The sequence below is a fragment of the Saccopteryx leptura genome, chromosome 1 (assembly GCF_036850995.1).
Source record: "Saccopteryx leptura isolate mSacLep1 chromosome 1, mSacLep1_pri_phased_curated, whole genome shotgun sequence".
NCBI lineage: Eukaryota > Metazoa > Chordata > Mammalia > Chiroptera > Emballonuridae > Saccopteryx > Saccopteryx leptura.
In genome coordinates this window covers 304,451,992-304,469,483 of record NC_089503.1, presented here as the reverse complement: position 1 = coordinate 304,469,483, position 17,492 = coordinate 304,451,992, and the positions used below count along the sequence as shown (strand labels likewise).

The window sequence follows — 17,492 nt, the reverse complement described above, 5'->3', positions numbered from 1 at the left end:
TTTTCATTGCGTGTTGCAACACTTTAGGTGTTCATTGATTGCTTTCTCATATGTGCCTTGACCGTGGGCCTTCAGCAGACCGAGTTACCCCTTGCTGGAGCCAGAGCCAGCGACCCTTGGGTTCAAGCTGGTGAGCTTTTCCTCAAATCAGATGAGCCTGCACTCAAGCAGGTGCCATAGGGGTCTCGAACCTGGGTCCTCTGTATTCCAGTCCGATGCTCTATCCACTGCGCCACTGCCTGGTCAGGCGAAAAAACAATTTTTAAAAATTTTTTATTTATTCATTTTTTATTTTTTTATTTTTTTATTTTTTTATTTTTTTCATTTTTCTGAAGCTGGAAACAGGGAGAGACAGTCAGACAGACTCCCGCATGCGCCCGACCGGGATCCACCCTGCACGCCCACCAGGGGGCGACGCGCTGCCCACCAGGGGGCGATGCTCTGCCCATCCTGGGCGTCGCCATATTGCGACCAGAGCCACTCTAGCGCCTGGGGCAGTGGCCAAGGAGCCATCCCCAGCGCCCGGGCCATCTTTGCTCCAATGGAGCCTTGGCTGCGGGAGGGGAAGAGAGAGACAGAGAGGAAAGCGCGGCAGAGGGGTGGAGAAGCAAATGGGCACTTCTCCTGTGTGCCCTGGCCGGGAATCGAACCCGGGTCCTCCGCACGCTAGGCCGACGCTCTACCGCTGAGCCAACCGGCCAGGGCTATTTATTCATTTTTTAGAGAGGAGAGGGAGAGACAGAGAGAGAAATGAGAGACAGAGAGAGAGAAGCGGGGGAGGAGCTGGAAGCATCAACTCCCATATGTGCCTTCACCAGGCAAGCCCAGGGGTTTGAACTGGCGACCTCAGCATTTTCAGGTCGACGTTTTATCCACTGCGCCACCACAGGTCAGGCTGAAAAAACAATTTAAAAATATATAACCATGGACCATTAGAACTGGAATTCATGAGGAATAGGAATTTCAGCATGGTAGGGGCCAGGTCAGGTGACTCTGATAAAGGATAGTACTCCCAATACTCAAGTACATCAGTCACTCGGTCATTGAGAAGTCATGGGCAGGGCACAGGTCCACTGTGATATGGATCTTGGTCTTGACTACCACAACTCACCACTGTTTATTTCTCCTGTGCAGTTCTGAAACAGTTAGAAGAACTGCTAAGTGACATGAAAGCTGATGTGACTCGACTCCCAGCTACTATTGCCCGAATTCCCCCAGTTGCCGTGAGGCTACAGATGTCAGAGCGTAATATTCTCAGCCGCCTGGCAAACCGAGCACCTGAACCTACTCCACAACAGGTAAGATCACTTTCTTCTGGCCCCCTGTTCCAGCAGAGCCATTCTGGAACTTGTAACTTTGGCTCTTTTGTCCCTAATGGGGCAGGTGGGACTGACTTAACAGGGAGTTCTCTTGGGATCTGGTGAACACCTGTGGTCTGTAACTCTGACTCCTATGCTCTCTCTTTTGCTATAGGTAGCCCAGCAGCAGTGAAGATCCAGACTGACCTCCACCGCTGAGCAGTGACCTTCCTCACTTTCCCTTGCCCAGCTTCTCCCATGGGGGCCTGAGAGACCCTCTTCTTCCTTCTGCCCATCTTCCATGTTGTAAAGGAACAGCCCCAGTGTACTGGGGGAGGGGAGGGAGTGAGGGGGCAGTGGTGCCCTTCCTGCTGGAGAGAGACGCAGCAGTAGCGCCGGGCGCCATCTGCAGGGAGCTGGCAGGCTGGCTGGCCTTCTTCTGGGCCCCAGCTTTCCCCACTGTAACGTCTGTTACACACAAACTGTTGTGGGTTCCTGCCAGGCTTGAAGAAAACGATCTGAATTTTTTTCGTTCTTTTGGTTTTATTTTGTTGATTAATTTTGTGTTTCCTCCTTTTTTGGGGTATTCGGAGTGGGCTGGGCCCCTGGGTGAGACACAGCTACCTCTGTTGGCATCTTTTTAATACCAGGAACCCAGCGGCTCCAGCCATGGCTAGAATGAAATAAAGTGGAAAAAAAAAAAAAGAACCAAAAGCATTAAAAAAAAAAAGCAAAATTTCTTGATGAAAATTGAAAATAAAAGTTTCCTTGTATTTTAGTGCTCTGTGTCAGTGTGGGTGTAGGTGCAGATGGATGGATGTGAATGACCCAGCGCCCTTGGAAAATGTGTAATTGAAAGCTAAAGGTTTCCAGCCTGACCAGGCGGTGGCGCAGTGGATGGAGCGTTGGACTGGGATGCGGAGGACCCAGCTTCGAGACCCCGAGGTCGCCAGCTTGAGCACGAGCTCATCTGGTTTGAGCAGCTCACTGGCTTGGACCCAAGGTGGCTGGCTCAAGCAAGGGGTTACTCAGTCTGCTGAAGGCCCGTGGTCAAGGCACATATGAGAAAGAAAACAATGAACAACTAAGGTGTCTCAACGAAAAACTAATGATTGATGCTTCTCATCTCTCTTCGTTCCTGTCTGTTCCTGTCTATCCCTCTCTCTGATTATCTCTCTGTCTCTAAAAAAAAAAGAAAAAAAAAGTAAAGGTTTTCATATGTTGGTAGTAGACAAAAAAGCCTTGTCAGGTCTATGTGCATGTGCTCTGGACCAAAGAGATGGCTCATTTTCCTCCTTTGTAAAATAAGAGGCTCCAAAACTAATTGGGTTCATAACCTGTACTACCATTTAATGGCTGTATGACTTTGAGGAAGTTAACTTTTATGGGATTTAGATTTCTCATGTATAAAATACAGATAGATGTCTTCCTTATAGAGTGGGGAAGATAAAGCCAGTCAAGTGCTTGGAACAGTTTTTTTTGTTTTGTTTTTTTTAATTATTTATTTATTTATTCATTTTAGAGCGGAGAGGGAGAGACAGAGAGAGTAGAGGGGAGGAGTTGGAAGCATCAACTCCCATATGTGCCTTGACCAGGCAAGCCCAGGGTTTTGAACCAGTGACCTCAGCATTTCCAGGTCGACGCTTTATCCACTGTCCCACCATAGGTCAGGCTTTTTGTAGTTTTTTTTTCTGAAGCTGGAAACGGGGAGAGACAGACTCCCGCATGCGCCCGACCGGGATCCACTGGCCACGCCCACCAGGGGCAATGCTCTGCCCCGCCGGGGCGTCGTTCTGCCGCGACCGGAGCCACTCTAGAGTCTGGGGCAGAGGCCAAGGAGCCATCCCCAGCGCCCGGGCCATCTTTGCTCCAATGGAGCCTTGGCTGCGGGAGGGGAAGAGAGAGACAGAGAGGAAAGGGGGGGTGGGGGTGGAGAAGCAAATGGGCGCTTCTATGTGCCCTGGCCTGGAATCGAACCCGGGTCCCCCGCATGCCAGGCCGACGCTCTACCACTGAGCCAACCGGCCAGGGCCTGGAACAGTTTTTAACAGCTACCAAACACTACGTGAGTATTTATTTGAAGGCTGAAATAGATTTTGTTTACTTGTGTGGTTAGGATGTAAGATGTCCTCTCCATCTCCAGATGTGAACCTCTACTCACAAAAATTAAAGGATACTTTATTCCTTCATAAACGTCATCATATCGCTTCATAAGCGATAAAATATCCCCTAATTTTTGTGAGTATAGTTAGAAACCTTACCTGATTGGCGGAGTAGGGGTCTACGGGTTAAGGAAGAGGGTTTCCTAATCAAAGGGTTAGGCGTAGGTTAAGGGCAGGGATTCCATGATTTTGAGATTGGAGGGAGGGGAGAGGGTGGCAGGAAGGGACTCCCGCTATTTCGCCTTGGTTTGTGGGGTTGGGGGCTTGCAGGTTTTCCCTACTGAAACCTGCAGAGAGGCAAAACTCCAGTCTTGAGGAAAGGGCGGGGAAGCTGAAGACGGTACCACCCCTAGTCTCTTCGGCCTCTGCGAGTATGGAGAGAACGGTCCTCTCGGTATTTTCCCCGGCTGCACCGTGGACAGCCCCGCGCGAGTTCCCACGGAACCGGTACGTCCCGGGTTCTGTGGCGACCGGAAGAGGCGGGGCCACAAGACGAGCGCGTTTGTGCGCCTGCGTAAAACGTTTCCTTGGAGGGTGGTGTCGGAACGCAGTCCTGGGACTGCACGTGTAGTGCTGCCCCTTACTGAGGGAGCGTCTTGGGCCTGGACGTGCTTTCAAGTGAGCCGAGGCTTCAGGGAGTTCTGGAGGAAGTCCGGGAAGGGAACCCTGATCTGGGCTGGGGTATGAGGAGGATGACGCTGTGTAAATGGCGTGGCGTCCGGGTCTTATCATGGAATGGAGTTTGGTCAGGGCTCGAGGGGCTGTTGGGGGTGCTGAGTCGAGTTTCTCTGGTCGAGGTGATGCCCTTTCACACTCTAATCCCCTAAGTTTGCAATATGCCTTTCCCTTTCCAACACGAGCGACTCACCTTGTGCCATTTTTCTTTTCCCTAGTACCATGGGGCGAAAGTTGGACCCTACGAAGAAGGAGAAACGTGGGCCAGGCCGAAAAGCTCGGAAACAGAAGGGTGCCGAGACCGAACTCGCCAGATTCTTGCCTGCAGGTTAGGATCGGGGGCATGCCTTGTGATTCTCCACATTTTACTCCTCTTTTTCATCGGTATTTATGACCTCCTCAGTTTTTTACTCTCTGTTCACTTCCTATCGAAGTGGCATTTTTTCTATGAGTTATTAGGAATAAGTATGAATGAAACACCTTCATCATGTGTTTAGAATTTAGGGAACATGAGACAAGGATACGAATACTCATTCAAGCAGAGGTGTGATTTAATAACACTGAAGGAGTTTAAAGGAAGGGGAGGATCCCACACTGAGAATTTAGATTTTAAGGAACTAGATTTTGAAAAATGGGTGACATTTTAGCACGTGGAAGTTGAGAAGGGGACAGCCCAGTCACTGTGAACTGCATTGTGGAAGGAACAGAGACCGGAATGCGCATATCTGGTTCCCACATGGGGAGTTGTCTACTGTATGGAAGACTGGGTGGGAGAGAAGAGTAGACAGGTAGTTTGCATTGCACATTGGATAAAAGATGCTGTTTGTTAAGCTAGACATTATACTGAACCCTTCTCTTACTTAGTGCATTGTGAGAAAAGCATTGTTAAGGAAATGGATGTATCTGTGTTATTAGAATGGTTGTGATGTTTATTGAAATCAGAAGTTTGGAGGGAGGCTCAGTTTGGGTTTAATTGCTGAACAACCAGATGGATATCATCTCCTTTACATTTCTTATCCAGTTTCTGGTAAAGCACTGGGGAATAAATTAGAATCAACTCCTTTTTATTAGTGTAGTAACTATTTCCCCACTTTTATTTCCTACCCCCTTGCTCTTTTTCATTTCCTCTGTAACCTCCTGTTCTCCCTCCCCCCCAACAGCTGGTGATGAAAATTCCAAAAGGCTGTCTAGTCGTGCTCGAAAGAGGTGAGTATGGATGTTCAGAATTATGTAGATTAAATTAGTGCTGTTCATCTTCAGCGATGTGATCCCAGGTGATCAAGTTGATGACAGGGGCTCTTTGGGAACTGTCACATTTCCTTGTGATGGGAAATGGCAGAAACTGGTGGTATATTACATTTCCTCACTCTTTATATCTTTTCAGGGCAGCCAAGAGGAAGTTGGGATCAGCTGAAGCCCCTGAGATGAATCAGTGTCCATGGGCCAAACCATTTCCTGGAAAGCTACCAAAAGGTCAGTGAAAATAGGAGCTGGATGCTACATGAAGAGTCCTGTGGGTCCTGGTTAGGGAAGGGTTTGCTGATCATTTCTGGAGTGAGAAATAGCCAAAGGACATTTTTGGAGTTAGAAAGTACAGGCTCCATCAGTGTGTGGCTACCCTCAGTCCAGAATTCTTCAAACTCTTAGGGATCTCTGCAGAAGCTCTCCAGACACCTGATAAGAAGGGAGGCCAGTCCTTATTTAACACTGCTCGAGGCAAGAAGCGCCCAGTACCAGCTCTTAGCAGTGAGAAGGAAGAGGAGGAGGAAGACTCCGAAGAGGATGGTGTGGCAAACCAGGGGGACCTGTGGGGCTCTGAAGAAAGTGATGCTGATATGATAGATGACTATGGAGCAGACTCCAATTCAGAGGATGAAGATGAAGAGGTGAGTTTATCTCTGGGTGTTCAGGAAGGGATCTTTGCCTTTTAGAGTCTTTGCAAATCCTTGAGACAGTGATAACCCTGAGTAGAGAAAAGGGATTTTAGTGTTCCATCACTGTTTTTCCTATTACTTTACGTCTTGTAAAGTAAAGTAGGATAGAGCATTCTAAAACATGAGATGTTCAGTGCTGATGAGGATGTGGTAAAGATGCCCCACCAATGAGAATAGAAATGCACACATGTTGTTTATAACGTATTTGGTATCTGAGAACCTTAAAAACTTTTTCTTTGACCTGTGGTGGTGCAGTGGATAAAGCATCGACCTGGAAATGCTGAGGTTGCCGGTTCGAAACCCTGGGCTTGCCTGGTCAAGGCACATATGGAAATTGATGCTTCCAGCTCCTCCCCCCTTCTCTCTCTCTGTCTCTCCTCTCTCTCTCTCTCTCTCTCTCTCTCTCTCTCTCTGTCTTTCCTCTCTCTCTCCTCTCTCTCTCTCTGTCTCTGTCTCTATCTCTGTCTTTCCCTCTTCTCTCTAAAATGAATAAATAAAAATAATTTAAAAAAAAAACTTTTTCTTTACCTAGTAGTTCCATTTAAGAAGATGACCCAAAATGTGGGCAGACTTATTTATTGAGGTGTAAGAAGTTACTTAAGTATTCCACAATACATATAGGTGCATTGTTAGGAAAAAAAAATTTTTTTGTGTGACAGACAGAGAGAGGGACAGACAGACAGGAAGGGAGAGAGATGAGAAGCATCACTTCTTTGTTGCAGTACTTTAGTTGTTCACTGACTGCTTTCTTATATGTGCCTTGACGGAGTGGGGTGGGGGCTACAGCAGAGCGAGTAACTCCTTGCTCAAGCCAGCAACCATGAGGTCATGTCTATGAATCCATGCTCAAGCCAGCAACCCCATGCTCAAGCCAGATGAGCCTGTGCTCAAGCTGGCGACCTTAGGGTTTTGAACCTGAGTCCGCCACGGCCCAGTTCAGTGCTCTATCCACTGCACCACTGCCTGGTCAGGGGAAGGCTTGCTTTCCCCCTCTGAGCCTTTCCCTTCCTCCTTTACTTTCTCTCCAGGCTCATTACCCTTGCCTTTCTCTCTCCTAAGCTCCAAGGGCCTGTCTTCTGACTCTGTAACTTGTTTACTGAGCCTGTCAGTCCAGCAAGCTCACTTTTATTATCTCTGTAACTTTCTAAATAATGTTTATTTTATAACTTGATAAAAAAGGAAATTTTAAGTAATACAGAGTTGTATAGATTAAGAAGAAAGTTCCCATTTGTACCCCTTTCCCATAACCCCCCCTTCTCTCTATAGATCTTCTATTATGAGATTTGCAGGCACCATGTGGACTCTGATGCCAAAAACTCTGGAAAATTCTAAAATACCCAACAGGCATAAGTAAATTACGATTTAATGATACGCTAAATTAACATTTGGCCATTATGTCTTAATATGTTTGTGATCTGAGAGTGAGAAAAAGTAAGAAGTTTGAAAATGCGTTGTAATTTTCACTGTGAAAAATAGAGTAAGTCTGGAAGAAAATATGGCAGAAAGGATGCACAAGGGCAGTTTTTATCCTGTATACATAGGTGTGTTTATTCATGTTTTAAACTTCTTAACAGAAAGGGGAATATAACAGGAGATAGAACAGCATAGTGAACCCTTTGACTCCATTGCTTACTTTAAACAGTGGTCAATATAGTGCCAATCTTACAGTTCTTTAGGGTTTGTGTTACCTTCTGAGAACAAGTGTTAACATTTATATTTGGGAAAAAATAAAATACAATGGTAGAAAGTGCTAATGTGTTGGTGGGAGGACTAGCTTTGCATCCCCAGCCCCTTGTCTGTTTTTCAGTTGCTGCCCATTGAGAGAGCTGCTCAGAAGCAGAAGGCCCAGGAAGCTGTTGCTGGGTGAGTTTGGGAAACTTTAGGATGGAGAATAGTGGCTGGGATAAAGGAAATGGTGAGGAAGGGAGGAGGAGGTATCTGTTTTGATCTGTGAATCACCTTGTTTCTGGACCTGTTCCTAGGGGCGAGTGGAGTGAGACCAGTGAGGAGGAGGAGGAGGAGGAGGAAGAGGAGAAAATCTCCCCTGAGTCAGGCCGCCAAAAGGAAGATGAGACAGATGGGGGCCTGCAGATCAATGTGGATGAAGACGAGCCTTTTGTGCTGCCCCCTGCTGGGGAGATGGAGCAGGATATCCTTCCAGTGCAAGATAAGGGATGGGGGAAGGTGCTTGCTAGAGGGGATTTCCAGGCTCTGGGACTTTATGGAACAGTTCCTTAATAGGTCCACATGGCCAGGCTCCAGACTTGCAGCGAGTTCACAAGCGCATCCAAGATATAATGGCAGTGCTGCGTGACTTTGGGACTCAGCGGGAGGAAGGTCGGTCTCGAGCTGAATATCTGCACCGGCTTCAGCGGGATCTAAGCACTTACTACTCCTATGGAGACTTTCTACTTGGCAAGCTCATGGACCTCTTCCCACTGTCTGAGGTACTGAATTGCCTGAATTGCCCTTCTGCTTTCCTTTTATCACCTTTCACTCTATGAGGAAGGCAGTCAGTTCTCTTCCGGCTGAGCTCCTCGACGAGCCTGACTTGCTCTCAGACATTTTACTTTTTCAGCTCGTGGAGTTCTTAGAAGCTAATGAGGTGCCTCGGCCCATCACCCTCAGGACCAATACCTTGAAGACCCGGCGCCGAGACCTTGCTCAGGTGAGGGTTTTTTATTTATTTTTTATTTTTTAGAGAGACATTGAGTTGTTGTCCCATTGATTCATGCCATCATTGACTGTTTCTTGTGAGTGCCCTGACCGGGAATTGAACCAGCAGCCTTTGGCATATGGGATGATGCTCTAATCATCTGAGCTATCCAGCCAGGGCAAAGGGGTGGGTTTTGAGGTTGCTTATCTCTGGGAAGTGTTGACTTCTAACCATAAAGACTCCCTTGTCCCACCCTGACTGGTTGGGGTATTAACATTTGTTGGTATAAGCATGATCCCAGGAGGCAAACCAACACAGGCTGGGTCTGTCTGGCTCAGAGCCTAGGACCTCTGTGAAGTGGGAAATCAAAGCCCTGTAGTCTCTGTTCTCTGTGACATTTGAGACATCTGAGTCAGGATCAATGTGCCACCTCAGAAATGGGAAGGAGTTATCTGCTTTTTAGGTCATTGATTAGCTGGTGAAACTGATTCCTTCTTGACCCCAGAAAAAGACACAGCACAGATGCACAGAAATAATTTTTAAAATTGATTTTAGAGAGAGAGAGAGGAAGGGAGAAAGAAATATTGGTTTGTTCCATTTACTCATGCATTCATGGGTTGATTCTTGTATGTGTCCTGATGAAGGCAATCCTTGGCCTATTGGGATGACCCTCTAACCAACTGAACCACCCCCCAGGGCTACAAACAATGGGTTTTTTTTGTTTTTTTTTTTCTTTAAGCTGGAAACGGGGAGAGACAGTCAGACAGACTCCCGCATGCACTCGACCGGGATCCACCCTGCATGCCCACCAGGGGCGAGGCTCTGCCCACCAGGGGGCGATGCTCTGCCCCTCCGGGGCATCGCTCTGCTGCGACCAGAGCCACTCTAGCGCCTGGGGCAGAGGCCAAGGAGCCATCCCCAGCGCCCGGGCCATCTTTGCTCCAATGGAGCCTTGGCTTCGGGAGTGGAAGAGAGAGACAGAGAGGAAGGGGGGGTGGAGAAGCAAATGGGCGCCTCTTCTATGTATGTGCCCTGGCCGGGAATCGAACCCAGGTCCCCTGCACGCCAGGCCAATGCTTTACCGCTGAGCCAACTGGCCAGGGCCCACAAACAATGTTTTAAGCTTGTTTCCAAGGGTTCAGGGACCCTAGGTTAAAGACCCCCATTTCTCTTTTCTTTATTATTATTGAGAAGCTGGGAGGCAGAGACAGACTCCTGCATGCGCCCCAACTGGGATCCACCGGGCAAGCCCCCTATGGAGTGATGCTCTGCCCATCTGGGTCTGCTTGCTTCCCTGCTCAGCAACCAAGCCATTTTAGCACCTGAGGTGAGGCCGTGGAGCCATCTTTGGAACCCAGGGTCAACTTGCTCAAACTGTTTGAGCATGGCTGCAGGGAAGCAGGGGGGGGGAGAATGGGGGGAAGTGGAGAAGCAGATGGTCACTTCTCCTGTGTGCCCTGACCAGGAATCGAATCCAGGACTTCCACACGCTGGGCCGATGCTCTACCGCTGAGCCAACCGGCCAAGGCAAGACCTTCATTTCTCAAGTTCAGTTCACCTGTGTGTTTTTTATCTCCTGGTACAAAAATAATCTAATAATTATCTTTTTAAATTTTTTAAAATTCTTATTTATTGATTTGAGAGAGGAAGGGAGGGAGGGAGGGAGAGAGAGAGAGAGAGAGAGAGAGAGAGAGAGAGAGAGAGAGAGACAAGATCTGTTCCTATATGTGCCCTGACCAGGAATCAAACTGGCAGCCTCTGTGCTTGGGGATGATACTCCAACCTAGCGGTAGTCAACCTGGTCCCTACTGCCCACTAGTGGGCGTTCCAGCTTTCATGGTGGGTGGTAGCGGAGCAACCAAAGTATAAATAAAAAGATAGATTTAACTATAGTAAGTTGTTTTATAAAGATTTATTCTGCCAAACTTAGCGAAAATCTGACATAAAGTACTTGGTAAGTAATTATTATATGCTTTAACTTGCTGTAACTCTGCTTTATAAATTTTGTAAAGTAAAGTTACTTCCCTACTTTATAAATCACCATTACTGTGGAACCGGTGGGCGGTTAGAAAATTTTACTACTAACAGAGATACAAAAGTGGGCGGTAGGTATAAAAAGGTTGACTACCCCTGCTCTAACCAATTGAGCTATCTGGCCAGGGCCGAAGATAACCTGATAATTATCTTCAGTATGCTCTAACCAATAAGATTAAATTTTAGTATGATAAGGGGGCTGAGCCTCTTAGAAAATCAGTCTATTTCCAGGAAATAATAGGAGTTGGCAGTCTGCTTCACTGAGATGGAGTTCAGACCTTGAGTTAGAGCTGAAGGCTAAGGAAAAGGACACCAGGGGGTGGGGTGGGAGGGGATGGGTGCCAGGGGATGATGGGAGGGGATGGTGCCAGGGGATGATGGGAGAGGAGAAACTGCATTCTGTGAGTCTATGGTGATTGTGTTCTAAGAACTTCAGGAGTTGTGCCACACACTTCTTGATAGGACCGAGCTTTCACATTTCTGTTTTCTGGGTATAGTCGTCTACAAAGTTTTAAAAATTTGCATTCATGGCCCTGGCCAGTTAATTCAGTCAGGGCATTGTCCTGAAACGCCAAGGTCATGGGTTTGATCCCCAGTCAGGGCACATATGGGGAAGCAACCCATGAGTGCACAACTAAGTGGAACAACAGATGAATATTTCTTTCTCTTCCTCTCTCTGTCTCTCTAAAATTAATCAGTAAAAATAAAATCTCTATTCTTCTTATCTTCAGGCACTAATCAATCGTGGAGTTAACCTAGATCCCCTGGGCAAGTGGTCAAAGACTGGACTAGTGGTGTATGATTCCTCAGTGCCCATTGGTGAGTGTTTCCTGCCCAGTAGCCCTTCTGTTCCTGCTCTTGTCCTGGCATGTCACAGACGGGTCCTCCTCCACAGGTGCTACTCCCGAGTACCTGGCTGGGCACTATATGCTACAGGGAGCCTCCAGCATGTTACCTGTCATGGCCTTGGCACCCCAGGAACATGAGCGGATCCTGGACATGTGTTGTGCCCCTGGAGGGAAGACCAGTTACATAGGTACGAGAAGGGCCAGCAGGGGTAGGATATATCCGGGTCTCTGCTTTTGAAAGTAGATGATGTCCTTGTCTTGCTGGTGGTCAGGAAACTGCACAGAAGGTTAGCAGAGTGGTAATGAGACAGGCTCTGGAGTCAGCCTGTGTTTCAGTCCTGTGGGTGCCACATAAGATCTTGGGCAAGCCCCTGATTTTTTTTTAATTTTTTTTTTTTTGTCACCTATAAAATGGGATGGTAATTGTGCTTGGGTTGGGCGTTATAATATGCTTGGGTTGTGAGGGTTGAGGTATGCATATATAGATTCTTGGCATAGTAATTAATCATAACTATTTTTTATTAAGCTATTATCACTTAAGAGAAGTAACTTTATAGGACCAGAGAAATGTTCAGAAACAATGGAAAATCCCTGTTGCTGAGCTTTCTTATCACCAGGGGTCAGTGTAGACCAGGGAGATACGAGCAGTGAGTAGTGGGGAGCAGGGCTTATTTTATTGGGAGTGAAGTTTGCCTTGAACTGCTGAGATTTCACCTGTGGATTCCTGGGCTGGAGGGGGGCTAGCATGTGTAGGGCAGAGGATCTGGCTGCTGAGCATTGCACCCTCCCTTCCCTCAGCCCAGCTGATGAAGAACACAGGTGTGATTCTTGCCAATGATGCCAGTGCTGAGCGGCTCAAAAGTGTCGTGGGTAACCTGCACCGGCTGGGAGTCACCAACACCATCATTAGCCACTATGATGGACGTCAGTTCCCCAAGGTGGGACTCCTCCCTGGGCCTCTCTCCTGAGGCATCTTCCAGTTCACTTGCCTCCTTCCTGGCATCACAGTGTTCAGATTTGTCCCTAGGGAATAAATGATACAGTATGGGTGACTAAAATATATGATTGGCCTAACCAGGCGGTGGCACAGTGGATAGAGCGTCGGACTGGGACGCAGAGGACCCAGGTTCAAAATCCCGAGGTCGCCAGCTTGAGCGCGGGCTCATCTGGTTTGAGCAAAAAGCTCACCAGCTTGGACCCAAGGTCGCTGGCTTGAGCAAGGGGTTACTGGGTCTGCTGAAGGCCCCCGGTCAAGGCACATATGAGAAAGCAATCAATGAACAACTAAGGTGTCGCAACGAAAAACTGATGATTGATGCTTCTCATCTCTCTCTGTTCTTGTCTGTCTGTCCCTATCTATCCCTCTCTCTCACTCTCTCTGTCCCTGTAAAAAAAAGAAAAAAAAAAAAAAACCCCGAGGTTGCTGGCTTGAGCAAGGGGTCACTCACTCTGCTGTAGCCCCCCCACCACCACCACCACCAAGGCACATATGAGAAAGCAATCAGTAAACAACTAAGGTGCCACAAAAAGAATTGATGCTTCTCATCTGTCTCCCTTCCTGTCTGTCTGTTCCTATCTGTCCCTCACTCTCTCTCTGTCACACACACAAAAAAAATAAAATAAAAAAAGGTGATTAACCTACCTTTTCCCCAGGTGGTTGGGGGCTTTGACCGAGTTCTGCTGGACGCTCCCTGCAGTGGCACTGGGGTCATTTCCAAGGACCCAGCTGTGAAGACCAACAAGGTGAGGCACTGGGATTGAGGCTGTGGGTAGCTGAGAGGTCTTAGGTGGGCCTTGCAGAGCTGGAAGGGAGGTAGAGGGGCACTCTGGGCAACCAGCAGCTTGCCTCTCTTCCTGAGGTGCGTTTTGAAATTCTGACACCCTTGGGTCTCCTTCCTGGGACAGGATGAGAAGGACGTCCTACGCTGTGCTCACCTCCAGAAGGAGCTGCTCCTGAGTGCTATTGACTCTGTGAATGCCACCTCCAAGACAGGCGGCTACCTAGTCTACTGCACCTGCTCCATCATGGTGAGCTTCCGCCGTGGCAGTGAGGAGGGCAGGGCTAGGAGACTGCCCTTGAGAGCTCCCTGAGGCTTCAGCTCTGCTTTTCGTTCCTTCTTTGTCTGCCCCACACACCCAGGTGGAAGAGAACGAGTGGGTGGTAGACTATGCCTTGAAGAAGAGGAATGTGCGGCTGGTGCCCACAGGTCTGGACTTTGGCCAGGAGGGTTTTACCCGCTTTCGAGAGAGGCGCTTCCACCCCACTCTGCGTTCCACCCGCCGCTTCTACCCTCACACCCACAATATGGATGGTTTCTTTATTGCCAAGTTCAAGAAATTCTCTAATTCTATTCCCCAGGCCCAAACAGGTAAGTGATCTGCTCTGAACCCGTCATCACTACCTCTGCTTTTTCTGCCTTTCAAAGGGGTTTATTTATAGTGTGACTGCGGGGAAGAGAAGGATTTCTGCTGCCCTTACTGCAGCCTATGCCTGCTTGGATGAGACCCAGCTAGACTGGTACCTGAGCCTGGACCCCATTTGAGTATGTTAGAGCATTCCTCTGGATGGGGGCCTTTTCCTTTATTTTACCAAATGGTTGTGTTTATTCTGCACTAAATGTGTTCCCAATGTGAGTTGTGGTTTCTCTTCCTTCTTGGCCCAAGGTTGCCTTAATGGCAATGGGCCTCTGCTGGCCCAGCATTGTCAGCACCGGGTTGGCATAAGGCTCTTCAGAATTATCAGCAGTTCTTTGAGCCTGTTACTAATTGCAGATTGTTTTCTCAGCCATCTTGAGGAGTCTGTTCTGGATCTCAAGGGGAAGGGTGGAATTTTCTGAAACAGGCTTAGAGCTCTACTCAAGCTTTGCCGGGTTTAGCTGCTAGAGGGAGAGGTGAGCATCTTGAGGTTGCACTCAAGCTGGTTACCTTGGGGTATCAAACATGGGACCTCAGTGACCCAGGTTGACGCTCTATTCACTGTACCACCACCAGTCAGGCGAGTTGTTTCTTTTTCTTTATAAGTAATTCCCCTTATGAAAGTTACATCTGAATGTTAAAAAACAAACAAAAAGGCCCTGGCTGGTTGGCTCAGTGGTAGAGCATCAGCCTAGTGTGCAGGAGTCCTGGGTTCGATTCCTGGCCAGGGCACACAGGAGAAGCGCCCATCTGCTTCTCCACCCCTCCCCCTCTCCTTCCTCTCTGTCTCTCTCTTCCCCTCCCGCAGCCAAGGTTCCATTGGAGCAAAGGTGGCCCGGGCGCTGGGGGTGGCTCTATGGCCTCTGCCTCAGGTGCTAGAATGGCTCTGGTTGCAACAGAGCAACGCCCCAGATGGGCAGAGCATCGCCCCCTGGTGGGCATGCTAGGTGGATCCCGGTTGGGCACATGTGGGAGTCTGTCTGACTGCCTCCTCGTTTCTAACTTCAGAAAAATACAAAAAACAAACAAACAAACAAACAAAAACTTGCCTGACCAGGCAGTGGTGCAGTGGCTAGACAATATGATTGGGACATGGAAGACCCAGGCACGGAAACCCAAGGTCGCCAGCTTGAGTGTGGGGTCGCTGGCTTGAGCATGGGATCATGGACATGACCCCATGGTTGCTGGATTGAAGCCTAAGGTTGCTGGCTTGAGCCCAAGGTTTCTGGCTTGAAGCCTAAGGTCACTGGCTTGAGCAAGGGGTCACTTGCTCTGCTGGAGGGACCGACCCTCCCCCCTTCAAGGCACATATAGGAAAGCAGTCAATGAACTACTAAAGAGCCGCAATGAGGAATTGATGCTTCTCATCTCTCCCCTTTCCTGCCTGTCTGTCTCTGTCTGTCCCTCTCTCTCTGTCTCGCTTAAAAAAAAAAAAACAAAAAACAACAACAACAAGCAATAGTTAAAATTTGTTGTAATTTTAAAAGTACACATTTAACATGTCAGTACTATATCTTACTGGCTTATTTCTAGTTGTTGTGTTTGCCTTCTTATTTTCCTGCATCTTATCAAAATCCACAGGAAATAAAAGCCTTGGATTAAAAAAAAAGTCAAAAGACAGTACCTCAGGTTTATTTGGGATTTACCATATTTCCCCATGTATAAGACACCATTTTTAAAAAAATTTGGGGTCTAAAAACTGGGTGCATCTTATACCGTGGTTGTAGATTTGTTTTACTTGCATTTCCCACTTTTTTGTGCAGATGAGGAGTTGTATGAATTTTATGATAAATAAAACTTAAGTTCAATAACTTCATGTAATACTTTTTTTTTTTTCCCCAAATTTCGGGTCCCAAAATTAAGGTGCATCTTATACATGTCCTCCTTAGAGTGTCTTGCTACCTGCTGTCCTCAAGGGGGTGCAGCTTCCTCTAAAAATCTTTTGGCTCAAGGATGAGTAGTGATCCCTTCTCTCTCTCTCTCTTTTTAATTGATTATTTTTTTAAGAAAGACATTTATGCCTGACCTGTGGTGGCACAGTGGATAAAGCGTCGACCTGGAAATACTGAGGTCGCCGGTTCGAAACCTTGGGCTTGCCTGGTCAAGGCACATATGGGAGTTGATGCTTCCATCTCCTCCCCTCTTCTCTCTCTCTCTCCTCTTTCTCACTCTCTGTCTCTCTCTCTCCCTCTCTCTCTCCTCTCTAAAAATGAATAAAAAAAAAACAAAAAAAAAAAAACACATTTATTCATGCCGTCATTGGTTGATTCTTGTATGTGCCCTGGCCAGTGATCAAACCTACTACCTCGGCATGTCAGCTGAACTATCCAGTCAGGGCCATGAGTCTTTAATGCAGAAGTCGAACAGGACTTGAGTGAGGGCCAGGTGATCTGCTCTAAAGCACTTTTCCTGTGTGTGGAACACTTGGCTGAGAGAGTACCCAGGCAGATTTCTTATTTTAATGCCTTTGCTTGTCTCCACCACTAATGATCAGGACCCTGTGATGGGGCCCTTTTCTCAAACAATCTGTTTATTTTAACCACAGAAAATTCTGCATCATCCACCCCTACAAACCCAGACTTGCCTGACCTGAAAGGTCAGGTGATTTCCAAGCCCAAGGGCAGCAGCCAGCCTGCCAAGAAGGCCAGAGCAGCTGCAGGAGCAGAGCAGCACTTGCGGAAACGGCAACATCCCAAGAAGGCCTCCTTCCAGACGCAGAATGGCATCCCTAAGGGGGCGCACTCTGAACTGTCCACCGTACCTTCTATTGCAAAGGCCCAAGTTTCCTCCAAGCTCCAGGATAGCAGTCAGCCAGCTGAAAAGGTCAAAGTGATCAGGAAACCAAAGGTGACTGGGAAACTAAAGCAACAGTCACCTAAAAGGCAGTCTTCCAAGAAAGCTGCCTTCTGGAAGCAGTATGTTCCTCCCAAGAGCATGGACACAGAGATACCTGCTGGGCTCTCCCTCTCTAAGACTCAGGCCACTCAGAGCCCTGAGAACTATGTAAAGCCGGAGTTTGCACAGCCTGCCAAGAAAGCTACCTTCCAGAAACAGAATGGTACTCCCAAGGGACCTAAGACCCCTACCAAGTCCCCCCTGGGTTCCAGGGGGGTGGCTCCACCAGCGAAGAGGAGAAGATCTCAGTCCAGAGGCAGCAGCCAGTCACTGCTGTCTTGGATGGATGGTTGAAATAAGACTGGGGTGGCTCCTTGCTGTTGTCACTGGGTTGGAACTCTTACCTCTGTGAGGACGGCTTTCCCACTGTGCATATGAAATTTAATATACATTTTGCAGTCTCTGGTTACTGTGTGTTTTTTGAGGGGACTGGGTACTGGTTTTGCTCCTTTAAGGGTAGAGGCGGGAGGTAGGACAGGGATCCTGTTAAGATAGGAAACTGTGGTATACTGAGAAGTCAGGTTAGTTTTAGGTTCCAGGGACCCAGGAGAGGAGAGTGAAGTTGGAGATAGGGT

At 48.0% G+C, this 17,492-nt stretch overlaps 2 protein-coding genes across 9 annotated transcripts in view; both read left to right on the top strand.

The window, feature by feature from the left end:
- Positions 1 to 2,076, top strand: part of CHD4 (chromodomain helicase DNA binding protein 4) — a 37,553-nt gene extending 35,477 nt beyond the window's left edge. For all 8 annotated transcript variants that reach the window (XM_066357928.1, XM_066357933.1, XM_066357936.1 and 5 more), the window contains 2 exons: positions 1,135 to 1,298; positions 1,474 to 2,076. In XM_066357928.1, the coding sequence (XP_066214025.1) occupies positions 1,135 to 1,298; positions 1,474 to 1,491 (182 nt within the window). In that variant the 3' untranslated portion in view covers positions 1,492 to 2,076. The remainder of the gene's footprint in view (positions 1 to 1,134; positions 1,299 to 1,473) is intronic.
- A 1,889-nt stretch (positions 2,077 to 3,965) lies between these two features.
- NOP2 (NOP2 nucleolar protein) lies at positions 3,966 to 17,322 on the top strand. Its single transcript, XM_066357937.1, has 16 exons — positions 3,966 to 4,078; positions 4,354 to 4,463; positions 5,296 to 5,341; positions 5,520 to 5,608; positions 5,783 to 6,021; positions 7,877 to 7,932; positions 8,052 to 8,220; positions 8,319 to 8,516; positions 8,648 to 8,737; positions 11,491 to 11,578; positions 11,655 to 11,795; positions 12,406 to 12,545; positions 13,261 to 13,350; positions 13,513 to 13,635; positions 13,748 to 13,976; positions 16,568 to 17,322. The coding sequence occupies exons 2-16, from the start codon at positions 4,358 to 4,360 to the stop codon at positions 17,209 to 17,211; spliced, it is 2,448 nt and encodes an 815-aa protein (XP_066214034.1). The 5' UTR covers positions 3,966 to 4,078; positions 4,354 to 4,357; the 3' UTR covers positions 17,212 to 17,322.
- Positions 17,323 to 17,492: the final 170 nt, after the last annotated feature.

Bases quoted from the DNA above. Each gene is read 5' to 3' on its own strand.
- NOP2 (XM_066357937.1), top strand. From the start codon at position 4,358: ATGGGGCGAAAGTTGGACCCTACGAAGAAGGAGAAACGTGGGCCAGGC. The intron at 5,342-5,519 runs GTGAGTATGGAT...ATATCTTTTCAG, and splicing joins TCTAGTCGTGCTCGAAAGAG to GGCAGCCAAGAGGAAGTTGG. The intron at 8,738-11,490 runs GTGAGGGTTTTT...TCTTATCTTCAG, and splicing joins GGCGCCGAGACCTTGCTCAG to GCACTAATCAATCGTGGAGT.